The 13,371-nt window shown below is 50.7% G+C and overlaps 1 protein-coding gene across 2 annotated transcripts in view; it reads left to right on the forward strand.

The window, feature by feature from the left end:
- Positions 1-10,928, forward strand: part of LOC118789957 (arginyl-tRNA--protein transferase 1) — a 64,311-nt gene extending 53,383 nt beyond the window's left edge. For both annotated transcript variants that reach the window (XM_036546726.1, XM_036546725.1), the window contains exons 11-12: positions 1,043-1,163; positions 9,490-10,928. In XM_036546726.1, coding sequence (XP_036402619.1) covers positions 1,043-1,163; positions 9,490-9,668 — 300 coding nt within the window. In that variant the 3' untranslated portion in view covers positions 9,669-10,928. The remainder of the gene's footprint in view (positions 1-1,042; positions 1,164-9,489) is intronic.
- The last annotated feature ends 2,443 nt before the right edge of the window (positions 10,929-13,371 follow it).

Here is a 13,371-nt window from a genome sequence, read left to right on the forward strand (position 1 = left end):
GAAAACACGCCGCATAGTTTCCAGCAATGGGCACTGACAGACGAGGAGCGGTCCTAATGCCCTTTCAGTGAGAAAACACGTTTTCTCAACGCTACCCCTACCAAAGGACTCCGCTCTCGCTGAGAGAAGCCTTCCTGCCCCGCATAACGCACCCCCTAACCCTCCTACCTCTGCCCCCACAAACCCCCCAAGGCGGGAGTATTTGGAGGAGCGTGATTGGTTGGTCTGGTCTTTCCGGGGCCCCTGAAGTAGGACTGTCTGCGGACCACAGTAAACCTCAATAAACTTCCTGTAAAACATTGGTTGTGGAAATTTGGTCAGATGGTTGGATATTTGAGGCAGGAATTTATCATTTATTCATAGTTCCTGGTTATTATTTTTATCGTCTCTGTAGTGCTCTTATGCTCCAGGTCAGTTAGCTTGGGTTACTATGTGGCAGTCTGCACTTGAGGTCACACCGCACACACAAACACTCCTCAGCACTAAGCACTTAGCAGAAGTCTCGTATTCCCCCCTAATTTGAGGTCCTCGAGACGGGGGGCGCGGCAGGGCAGGGCGCGGCGGGGCAGGGCGCGGGAGGGTGTTGAGATGATGCAGGAGGGCCGTGGAGGCGTCTCGTTGTTTACCGCGTAATCTCTCCAGCGTGCGTTTGTTTGACCTGTGATTGAGTCCAGGCTTCTGACTGGCGGGCCAAGGATGCCATCTGCCAGGCTGTCTCTCACTTTCTCTCTCTCGCTCTCTCTCACTCTCACTCTCTCCCCTTTGCTCTCTCTCCGTCGTTCAAATCCGCACGTCTTTTTCTCTTTCTCATTCATTTGTTTTGTGCTTTATTTTCTCTCTCTCTCTCTCTCTCTCTTTTGCTCTGTGCATCTCAAATTCAGATCAAGTGTGTTTTTTGTGCAAAATGTATTCTGAATGATTTAATTTTCCCAAGCAGCCACTGCAGCCCTCCTAGTTATCACTGTGTGTACTGGTGTTTCCCTTTGTAAAGTAATTATTTGGGGGAATTTCAGTTTTCTCTCTCTTGTTTCTCCTCGATTAGGGTCAGTACCGGCCTTCAGACCTCCTTTGTCCGGAGACGTACACCTGGGTATCAATCGAGCGATGCCTTCCCCGCCTGGAGAGCGCCGCCTACGCCCGTTTCAACCAGGACCCTGATGCAGGTACTGCCCGTCAGAACCGTTCAGCTGTAAACACTGCAGGTACCACCCACCAGAGCCACACAGCCCAAACACTGCAGGCACTGCCCGCCAGAACTACTCAGCCGTAAACACTGAAAGTACCACCTACCAGAACCGCTCAGCCTAAATACTGCAACTACCACCCACCAGAACTGCTTAGCCCAAATACTGCAAATACCATCCACCAGAACCACTCAACCCAATCACTGCAAGTACAAACCACCAGAAATGCCTAGCCCAAACACTGTAGGCAACTCCCACTAGAAACACTGCTCACAAACATTACAGGTTCTACCCACCAGAACCTTTCAGTCCAAACACTGCGGGTACTTCCCACCAGAACCACTCTTCACAAACACTGCAGGTTCTATCCACCAGAACCTCTCAGCCCAAACACTGCAGGTTCTACCTACCGGAACCTCTCAGTCCAAGCTGTTGAAACGCTGCTGTGCACCAAAGCTGCTGTAGAAAATGTGAAGTTCCACAGAAGCGCACGGCCTGATTAAAACCCTCAGGCAGGCGGTTCAGAGAGGCGTGCTGGAGTAGCATGTTGTTACATGAGAAGCAGTTTTATTAATAATGAGTCAGAGGTTTGTCAGAGTCCCATTGCCAGGGCATTGCTTGAACTTGGCCTTGAAATTTGCTGAAAGGCACGGTCACGTCCAAACTGGGTGCAGCACAGCTCTCTGGGCTCTGACCCGAGTTCAGGCCTGTGGGCAGGACACAACCGATCCTTACATCATCAGTCCTAATGTTGTAGTCCATCGCTGTTGTCAGTCTCTTGTTGGGACACTTATTGTTTTGTTCTGCGTCTAGTCCTGACATGACTCATATTTGCTTGCAGTGTGTATTTGATTGTTATATTTATATTTAGTTTATGTGAGAGTGACTCTAGTGATAGCAATAGTACTGCTTGCCCAGTAAGCCTCCCTTACATTCTCTCTCTCCCTCTGTCCTTCTTTCTCTCGAAATACCAAGGGTCAGCGCTGCGGTTAGAGCTGAAATAATAATAAGGATGAAAATAATAATAATAATGATACTTGCAGTGCAGAGGCGCCACTGCAGAGAGAAGTCTGGATGGGAAAGAGGGAGGGAGGGAGGGAGGAGGGGGACAGAGCGCTATGCCTTCACAGCTCTGGTATGCACTGGCATTGTCAGTCCTGCCTCTCCACCTTTCCTTCTCGCTCTGTGGAGAGATAGATGGGGAGAGGGGGCCTTCTCAGTCCACTGAAACGCCTCCCTAGGGATCCAGAGAGACAGGGAACCTGCTGCGTTTAAGCCTCTCCCTTTCTCCCTCTCCGCTTCCCTCGATCTCCCTCTCTCACTTTCTGCTGTGTCTTTTGTCTCTCGCACCGTCCCTCCCTCTTTCTATCTCTCTTTGCTGCCCTCCCTCGTTCCCCCTCTCTGACCTCCCTCTGTCTCTTTCCATCCCTCTCTCTCTCCCTCCCCTCCTGTCTCCCATTCTCGCATTCTCCCACTCTCTCTCTCTCATTCTCTCTTACCCTCTGTTTCGTTTCTCTATAAGTCCCTCTCTAAGCTGCTGACTCTGCAGCACTTAGGGCACGGTTGCCCGAGCTGTCAGAGTCTGCCGATAAAGCCATCTCCCCTCAGCTGTCTGCCTCCACATCACTAACCCACCCATAAACCTGCAATGCTGCTGAAAGTAATCTTCTCTGAGCCAATTAAAAGTGACTGCCTCTCCTCTCCCTTCCTCTCCCCTCCTCTCCTCCTCAGTCTTGCCCTGAGGCCTTCTCCTTGCTCTCCACGCTTATTTTCCATCTCCGCGACGAGCAGGTTTCAACTCGCCTCTCGCCCAGATAGCCTGCACCGCAAGCCACTCCGTCCGTGCGCCTCACCCAGGCGAAAAATAGCCTGCCGTCAGTGCTAATGCTCATCTTAAAACGAAGGCACTGCCAGGAAGGGAGTTGGTTGTCCTTTATGGGAGGTTTATTAAAGTTTAAAAAAAAAAATCCAGACAAGGTTTAACTGTCCCTGTTCCTCTCTATTTGTACTTGCAGCTTTATTGACTTTTATAGTTTTAATCTGGGTTTTCTTCGTTGCGGGGAGCGCGGAGCAATGAGGCGTGTTTTCAATGGCTGTGAGTTCACATTTCGGGGGGCCTGGGGTGACCGGGGTGCCTGTGGCGGTGCTTGTGGGGGTGACTGCTGTACCTGCATCGCTTCAGGGAACACTCAACTCCTCACCTCTGACTCACTGTTAAACTCGGCCGTTATTTGTCTCAGCACAAACATAATTTTCTTATTCATTTTTTTTTTTTTGCGATTGCTGAACTCGCAAGAACTGTTTGTGGAGAATAAAGCAACCCTCGCCTTTAATTGGGAGTTGAAGTCAAGGATGAATGTTGATTGAATCCAGGCCTGAGCGGTGTTGGCAGGGGACTTCGGTACTTGTTTCTAGCTGCAGTAATTTAACCCAGGTCTGATACAGTAGTGAGGGTAGATTACGCCGTATTAAAGAGCAAGAAGGTGTGAAGGGGTGAAGTCGACACGTCTCGAAGGCAAGCGCGTGTGAAGCCTTGGTCTGTCTCGAGCGTGTTTGTCTTGGCAGAGGGAGATAGAGAGAGTGACGTCCGTCGCAGTGAGTGGTTTATACAGCCCTTCTCTCCCGCACCTTTCCCTGTTTACATTCCCCTTTAATCCGGATCAATGGCTTTGAACAAAACGCCAGGGAAGGGTGGGGGGGTGTATGACGGCAAGGGGTGAGGGTGGAGGCTCGGCGCTGAAGGGAAGAGGACCCGGAGAGGGATGCTGTACTGTTACTCTGTCAACACGCTGAGGTCATACTTGGAGCCTGTGCCCTGCCGGGAGGTAAACTCCAGAGAGGAGCACGGCGGCCTCCAGACAGCACGGGGAACGGAAAAACTGACCGCGCGCGGGCCGGTTCTGCCGCTCCGCCGCCCTGCCTCTTCTCTCCCGCTCCTCTCCTCTCCTCCTTTCAGGACCTCCTCTCTCCTCTGTCTCCCCGATGTTCCCCTCTGGGTTCCAGCCCTGGCGCTCTCTTTCCCGCACTGTCTCTATACTGTATTTGTTTTCGGAGCATCGTGTTTGATTTGTGGGGCTGGACTGCTGCAGAATGGAGTTGAACACTCGCCCCTGTGCTGACTTAGAATGAGCAGGAATCTGTTCTTATCAGTTCTCATTGTTTTCAGCTCACATGCCTGAGCCCGCGATGGGGAAGCAGGTTGAAGTCTGAATGTGTCCGGCCCTTATCCAGGCTTTCTCTGTGTGTCTCTGTGTGTCTCTGTGGGCCCTATCACGGCTCTCTCTCTGCGTCTCTGGGGGCCCTGTCCCGGCTTTCTCTGTGTGTCTCTGTGGGCGTAAACCAGATATTCTCTGTGTGTCTCTGGGGGCCCTATCCCGGCTTTCTCTGTGTGTCTCTGTGTGTCTCTGTGAGCGTAAGCCAGATATTCTCTGTGTGTCTCTGTGGGCCTTATTCTGGCTCTCTCTGTGTGTCTCTGGGGGCCCTGTCCCGGCTTTCTCTGTGTGTCTCTGTGTGTCTCTGTGAGCATAAGCCAGATATTCTCTGTGTGTCTCTGGGGGCCTTATTCTGGCTCTCTCTGTGTGTCTCTGGGGGCCCTGTCCCGGCTTTCTCTGTGTGTCTCTGTGTGTCTCTGTGGGCGTAAACCAGATATTCTCTGTGTGTCTCTGTGGGCCTTATTCTGGCTCTCTCTGTGTGTCTCTGGGGGCCCTGTCCCGGCTTTCTTAGTGTGTCTCTGTGTGTCTCTGTGGGCGTAAACCAGATATTCTCTGTGTGTCTCTGGGGGCCCTGTCCTGGCTTTCTCTGGGCCGTCTGTATGCGTCTGTGAGCCTCTGCCTGCCTGTGCTGCTCTGGGCTGTCTGTACTCTGCGTACACTCAGCAGACCTCAGTCATGAGAGCTCAGGAGAGCTGGCCCTGCGGAGCAGAGCTGCAGTGTAGCTTTTTTGAGCTCTGTTGTTGTACCCTTTAGCAGATCCACTGCCATATTTCCTCTTTAAAAGCCAGCTGTTTAAACTGCTCACAGCGAATACGGAAGGTGTAAAACAGTTTGTACTCTTTAAGTCACCATCCATGAGGGCGTCTGCTAAGCAAATGTTTGGTACATTTGGGTTCTTTTTCAGTTGATTACATCACATGACATGAGTCAACTCTTCATCCAGGGTATGAAGTTTTGACTTGCTTACCTTTTACATCTGGGTTTTTTTTTTTTTTTACTAGAGTAATACGTCAGATTGCTCTGCTTTTCCTTGCTTTGATTCTTACCCATGATCCTCTCTGGTCAGAGGCCCAGCGCCCTGTCCGGTGCTCCACACCACAGGCCCGTGTGATGTCTGTTTCGGCCAGAGTGGATAATCCAGTGCAGGGGGGAGGGGGGGCCGGAGACGGGGAGAGGGGTGGTTTTAACGAGGTGTCTGCGGAGCGGCGATCCAAAGTTTACGTACGCTTGTCTAAACTCAGCTCAGATGGGTAACGTGCCTGAGGCGGCGGCGCAGGACCTCTCACTCGGACCCGAGGTCTGTTTAAACGATAAGCTGACAGCTTTCCCCCGTCAGACGACCAAACAAACGGCTGGGCTCGAAAGCTGTCTCGCGCGCCCAGACACAAGCGCCCCCCAGTAAACACTCGTAAAGAAATGACACCGCTCACCCTGTGAGCGTTAAACTGGTGAGGCGCCATGACTGCTGTCTGAAGCACACACACACACACGCGCACACGCGCGCACAGGCACACACACACACAGTCTCACAGAAGTGCGACTGTGGCTGATCTGTTTTAACGGGGCTTGTTTATTGAAAGCGTATGTGCGGCTCATAAAACGCGGGCGACTCGGTGCCAAGCCGCGCCGCGTGGAGGAAGAGCGGTTCCGCGCGCTCTTTACAATCGCGCTCTGACAGCACAGAGAGATTCCCGCAAGATATACGAGCTCCTGCTCAAAGCCTCCTCTCTCCTTCTCCCGCCCCCTTTCTCCGCTCGTCCTTTTCGGAGTGCCAGCTCCGCTCCTCTCCCTGTGTCCCAGTGCCAGAGGTCTGTCCTCATCCTTTTCTACCGCATCACCCTCTATCCAACCGTTTATTTGTTTGTTTTAAACAGTACCATTCAAAAAATGTGAAACCTCAACTGTACAACAAAGGGAAAATAACAGGGAGATAGGGAGATGGAGAGATTGGGGGGGGGGGGGGGGGGGTTTACAGTGAAGGGGGAGGACACACAAGTACAGACATGGGTCAGACATTTTCTTTTATTTATTTTTGGACTGATATTAACTTTAAATTTATGCTCGAGTTGCTCATATACAGTGTCTGTTCAGCTCACGATGAGGTCGGAACTGTCCCTTAAAAGTTTGACCTTCCGTTGTTACCCCTCCAGGCCCTGGCGTCTCTTAGAGAGTCATGTGGAGGGTTCAGTGACCTTATCACCAAGCCTTTGACAGGGACTTTTGAAAGTTTCTATCACACATTGTAGGTGGGACACACGATTTTTTGGAACATCCTCTTTGCGTTTTGACTCTTTCATGAGCCCAGAGTCTTGCCACAGTTTTTAAAAAGTCTTTTCTAAAAGGATGTGTAAGACCTAGGGCTGTGTAAATCTGATCAGTGTCTTTTAATGGAGTGTCCAAGGGAAGCGGCTAACGAGCGAACTTCACGCTGCGGCTTCAGGGTCTGCTCTCGGCCCTGTCTCCCTGCTGCCGGAGAAGCGTGGCAGGGTGTCAAAACCGCCGCTCCTGCCTGACCCCCCGACCCCCCCAGACCTCCCTGGGAGAGCGTTGTCCCCCGTGACCTCTGACCCGGGAGAAAGGGCCCGCGCTCAGGGTGTCAGTGAACTTCCGGGAGCTGGGAGACAGAGAGAGCCAGGCGTCCCGGGCCCAGCTCTGCTGAGAGACAGTGTTTATATGCAGAGCGGATGTTTAGATTGTCCTGAGAGAGAGGTCCGCTCCTCTGACGGCTCTGCTCAGTGTTATTGGCGAGGTTAATTGGGCAGCTAAAAGCTTTTCATAAGCACTGTTTATTACTGTTGTTTAATTTTTCCCTTTTTTTTCCTCTTTCACACAAAGTCGCCAGACTCCACTCCGTTCGTCTTTGCGTCCAGACCGGGGCGGCACTGTCTGAAATTAACGGGCCTGTCCCGGGGAATGCCGCACGCTCACCTCGCTGGGATGCCCCCGGTCCAGAGCGTGTGCCCTTCAAATCCTCAAACAGATTTACAGAAAAGTGTCCATTCAGCTGTTCTCACTTCCTTATAAAATATGGATGCCTTATGTAACGTGTTGATACTCTCAAGGTGCTGGCCCACAAGCGAATGTTTCAGATATTGCTGATTCTGAATTTAAAAGTTGAAACTGATTTAATTAGTTCTTTAATTTCACAAATCAGCATTTTGGAGAAAAAAAGTAAATTTTATGGGTTGAGGAATAAATTATGTTTCTTTTGGCAAAAAAGTGGAGGATGAAAACATTCTAATTGGATAAAAACAAAAATATAAATATTTGCCTAGAGAGAGATGAGAGGAGAAAAAGCAGGGGAAATCCTGTGAACCTTTTCCGACACCTCCTCTCACCAAAAGCTGTGGAAGTCTTACTCAACACAGTGTTTTGCAGTTGGAAAAAGCACGAAGAAGAAAAGAGTCAGGAAAAAAACAAGGAACATCCCTTGCAAGTTTTTCATTGCCAGATGCTTCAGATGCCCTCTCCTCCTCTCCCTCCTTCCCTCCTTCCCCTTCTCCTCTCTCCCTTTTTTCATTTTTTCATAATTTTTTCATTAATGTCTCTTTGATGGATTGCTGGGTTTTTTCCACTTCACTGGTACTCTGCTGCCCTTGAATGCGAAGGAGGGCGGTCCCCAACTCCAGCAGCCAATCAGAAGCAGGGCAACAGGAAGTGTCCCTCTTCTTCTCTCTCTGTTTCTCTCCCAGCTAAAGCCGTATGACGGGGAAGGGATTGCGGGGGCTTTTGTGGTGTTATTTGAGGAATGGGTCGAAAAAATGAGCCGATTCCCCCACACGGGAGGGATGAAGGAGAATAATTTTTATACTTACCACCCCTCACCCCCCACCACCACTCCAAAACTCCTTAAATCTCACTCAGCTGGGCAACAGATGGACACAGCCCAGCAGGCTCCGGTGACAATAGCAGCGGCTGAAGGAGGAAGTCGGTTTCCAAAAGGGGTTGTGATTTATTTTGGGTTTAAAATGTGTTCGTTCTCCTCTCGCCCACGCGCACACACACTGTGTAAGACCGGTAGATTCGCGGTGCAGTTCCAGGGAGCTGCCTGCGGGTCGAGAGGGGTGACTGAGCATTCAGTGTGATTTCGCACGAGGTGTAGTATTACCCAGAACCCCTGCAGGGCTCGCGGTACAGCATCATCTCTGGCCCGCTCCTGGAGGCCGCTCGGGTCGGGGCTGTTGTGTATGTTATTACGTTTTGCGAGCAGTTTCAACAAAGCGTGCATTGGGCTGAGGTATTGTTCCCTTCATGGGCCTTCGGGGAAGCGGGTTGGCGTGTTACCGAGAGTCTAATGAGGGCCCCGATGCCTCAGGCCCAACCAGGAACGAGGTCCTGTTGACCGTAAAACCAGCCAGCCCTGATGGCTAATCGGTGGGGGGGGGGGGGGGTGCAGGTGGGGGCACCACGCGATGCTTCGTCCTGCTTGTATAGCTGGCAGCCCGCAGGAGGGGGGTGGAAAGAGAGCATGTGCGCCAAGTGGAGGGCCGCGTCATGCCAGGTACGCTTAATGGCCCGTCGCACGTGAGGTTTAAAAGGGGCAGGTTTGAGGTCAAGGTGTTTCGCAGTGGAAAGCCAAGAGTGCTGTGCCAGAAATGGGAGGAGCTACAGTGAAAATAAACACGCGGGTTTGTCTATGTGTGTGTGTGTGTGTGTGTGTGTGTGTGTGTGTGTGTGCGTGCGTGCGTGCGTGTGTGCGTGCGTGTACATGTGCGTAGATCACTGCTGTGCTTAACTGCTTGATGACTATTTGGAAAACTATTTGGAGTGGCAGTGTAGTGTGGTGGTAAGGAGCAGGGCTTGTAACCGAGGGGCTGCCAGTTTGATTCCCTGCTGCGGCACTGCTGCTCTACCCTTAGGGAAGGTACTTAACCCACAGTTGTCTCAGTAAATATCCAGATGTATAAATGGGTAAATACAGCTCTAAATGTAGAGCTGTAACCTATGTAAGTTACTCTGGATAGGAGCATCTGCTAAATGACAGTAATGTAATGAAAGACAGTGGCAGATACTGATAGGTTAGGAGTTGTGTTCAGCCTGGCGGGGACAGGCTGACTGGCTACGTTAACCGTGCTCACGCCTCTGTGTTCCAGAAGACGCGCGGAGCCTGAAGGATCTGGGCCGGGCCTTGGTGCTGTACCGGCGGATGGTGATGCCCTATGCCGCCTACGCCAGGAAGCGCAAGGGTTCGAGCGACGAGCGGGAGGTGGAGCAGTACGCCGGGCTGGTGGGACAGGCCTGCGCGGAGAGGATCCTCCTCTACCGGGCGTAGCGGTTGCCGCAGCAGGGCCCTTTGTGTGTGTCTTCCTGTCCAGGCCTCACAGAAATGTGTCCGCACATCCTTCTAGCCATTCACATTGCACCGCTTTCTGCACTGCCTGAATGTGCTGTCTGTCTCTCCGAGTGCTTTCCTGTCTCCTGCCTCACCATAAACCCACCTCGCTGCCCTAGCATCACACGCACACCGACTGCATAGACGCACCACCCACGTATCACGCCTGCTTACAAGACAAGACTTTGTTTGACTGAATCATTTTTGAATAGCCATTGATGTTGGTGATCCACAGTTACTGATCTTTTGACTCTTGAGTTGTCCTCTGTCGCTGTGTGCTGAGGTGAGTTACTGAGCTGTCTAATTCCAAAGGGACCTCTTACGCACTTTGATTGCTGGCCTTGTGGTTTGCAGAGCTATACCTCTTTGTGGATGTTGACTTGGAACGATGCTTTGGATCTCACCTTCATGTAGAAAGACCACAACCCTCAATGTTGTGCCCACACTCGATTGAGAAGCGTCTGTCTGCTGGGTCTGTCCACCCCTCTATCTCCCTTTAAGTGATGGGAGTGTGGTTTTAGGAGTCTCACATCCCTAGTTCCTCTGGTAACGCTGGCTTCAGGGCAGAGGTCAGCCAGGGAGCTTTTCCACAGCCTCTGGTTGAGTTCTGAGCAGAGGCCAGTGGTACTGAGGGTTGGTATGTCTAGGGAGCAGTGTGGAACTCAATCCAGGCTTTACACCTAAGAACTGGAGAATAATTCCAGAAAGTTCCTATTCAGAAGTGGTTCTCTGAGCTGCAAGAAGCTAACTGGGGAGTAACTGACAGGCTTGAGAACCAGCAACTAGGTCTGGAGGGTTTGTGAGTTTATTATAAGCGGGCAGCTGTAACACTATTATAGATTACTGAAGCAGATCTCTGTGTGCAGTTTATGCCATACTATAGAGTGCTGGAGCAATCCCATAATGCTACAGTGAAATTGTCTACATTATTGGGCACTGACTGTCTGCCCAGCATCAGTATATTCTCTCAGACATGAAGTCAAAGCAATGGCTACTGGATAGGGAGCTGAAGAAGGTGAACCCTGTGGGTGCATTTCAAACCACCCCTCATGATCTTCTTTCTCCATAACAACACTGATCTCAGATGAAGAAGGTAATGTGAAAGGATGAGCGCCTTGTGAGTTTACTGATCTGAGATCAGCGTTTCTGATAGGAGTTAAAGTTGAGGGATGGTTTTGAGTTGATGGTTTGAGATGCAGCCCCACATTCTATAGCTGTGACTGTTCACTTTGTCAATTAGACATGATTTAAGTTTTTTTTTGTTTTTTTAATTTTTATTTCACTGCTATAAAATGTACAAAAACATTTATATTCCTGTGGTGTTATTGTGCTTTTTTGTTTTTGTCTGTCTTGGAGATTTTGTAGCTTTCAATGCCTATTATTTTTGTGCATCTTTTAATAATATTATTTTGATGCAAATAAAGACATGAAATATACACTTCTTGAATGTTTTATTGTGTTTCACGTCCCACAATGCAACACTATTACGCTGGGTTTGCGGCACCACTTTTATCAGAACGGGATGGATGAGTGCGGATGTCTGAGGGAACGGCGCACACGCACATGCCCGCTCGTCTGTCACTGCTGCTGTATGACTGGGCTTTGATTTCAGCCAGACAACAGGTAACGGAGATCTGAGGTGACGGGGCCTGGAGCTGGAGGTGAAGGTGGAGGCGGGCCAGCCCTCAGGGGGCCAGGTCCGCGCCAGTGGCAATAATCAAAGTGCCGTGGCGTTTCGTCAGCGGCCCGGCGCTCGGCCGGCGGAGGCCGCTGAACTGATTGAACTAAATGATTATGAAGGTTGCAGATGTGTCAGAGCATGGAATGACAAACATCTGTCCTGTCCTATCAGAGTAGATGACCCTTCCAACCCCTGGCCACCTCCTGTGAGATAAGTACAAGTTTTGAGCAGCATATGAAAAGGTCTGAAATGTACTGTGTTGTTGCTGTTGTAGATAAGGGGTTTGCTGATAAAGAAAAATGAAAAGGCGTTACACAGAGGTGATTCCACTGCAACAGCCGACGGTGACTTTTTTATCGCAGCGACACTGTCTGCCCTTGCACTGTGTCTGTCTCGTCAGCTGAAATTCTTACTGCAGCCATTGTGGCTAAAGCCTGAATTCCCGCTTTCATCAGGGACACACTGTCTAGCAGCCATCCCCAGAAACCCCCACCCACATGCGGAGTGGGGGCAAAAACGCTGATCCCCTCCAGAGATTGAACCCCCCTTCACCCCTCCACCCCACCCCCGGGGTTTGGGGTTTGCGTCAGTATGACAGGCTAATTATACAGGAAAAGAGTGCTGGCACAGGCCCGGTGAGTTCTGGCCCCAGTCTGTCCCGCATTTGCCACGCTTTCCCGGCGCTCCGTCTCGGACTCCAGCATCTTGCGGGCCCCTGCCACTGCAGCTTATCCTCAGTTACGCTGTGCCTCTCACCCCCCTCTCAGAGAGACCTCATTCCAGAACTGCGATCTCCAAACTCCCATTAACTTTTCAGCTGACACCTTCAGAACACTACTTGACAGATTAAATAAACATACGGCAAGATACAGCTGATTATATTATAGCTTCTGCAGCTTTTCCTTCTGTTAGATCAGTAGATCTAATAGATCATTAGATTTAGCAGGATAATGACTACAATCCAATATCATGTTTCAGATGGCCTTTTCCTGGAACTGGAAGGTTGAGATGCGCAGGGTTCTGCGCTGCGCTACCCCTAAAAAGGAAGTCCAGCTGATTTTACATTTTAAGGGTAAGCAAAGAATTGGACCCGGGAAAAGGAAGACGCATCTCTTCCTGGGGGCATGTTGAACGAGAGGAGAGGGGGAGCGAGCGGCCGTCTGCAGCGCGGCTGTCTCTCGGAAGGTCAGAGATCGGAGGAGTGTGCGGGGGGCTGCGCCTCCAGCTGGTAAAATGCTGAGGGAGGCTGCCTCGCGCTCCCCAGGCAGAGGGGAGCGAGCGCCGAGCCAAGAGCAGAGAGGATGTGCCTCGTGTTTGCACACCGTCCCCTCGCCTGCTCCGCCGCTCGTATCCGCGCAGATTTACGGCCGCGTTCCCGCTCGGATACGGTGGGGCCAGCTGGTTACCTTCAAGGGTCCAAAAAGGAAACGAAAGAATGCAAAGACATGAAAACAAGAAGGAAAGATGGCCAAGGGTGTGATATTTCACTGCGGGTGCATGTATAGGATCATTCTCTGTTACCTGCAGCTTCACGCTGTAATAAACCCCTAGAATGTCATGTCTGCCTGTAGACAGTGCTGAGTCCAAACACAAAAACACAGACAAATTAATCAATTACAGAACACGTATGAGTTACTCAGCAGGCCACACCCTGTGTGGTTCTTATTCAGCTTAATGTTTCAGTTGTTTAATTGTTGAAACACTGTAAAATCTATAGATGCTTTTAAGTACTATTAGGTTTTTAAATAGAGTAAAAGAAAACATTTCAAAAAAAAGACTTCAAGGTCAGTGTGTAGATGTGGGCTGACTGGGAGTGGAGTTTGAGGGGGAAGGGGGACCATTTGGGAGGGGGCAGACCCCCAGGTGTTCAGAGGGGAGGGTGTGGTGTACTCACAGGCCTTTTGTTAGACTTTGGTAAAACTTTAATTTGATGTATTTTAGCAGGCTTAAAGACAATATTTG

This window comes from Megalops cyprinoides, chromosome 15, assembly GCF_013368585.1.
Source record: "Megalops cyprinoides isolate fMegCyp1 chromosome 15, fMegCyp1.pri, whole genome shotgun sequence".
NCBI lineage: Eukaryota > Metazoa > Chordata > Actinopteri > Elopiformes > Megalopidae > Megalops > Megalops cyprinoides.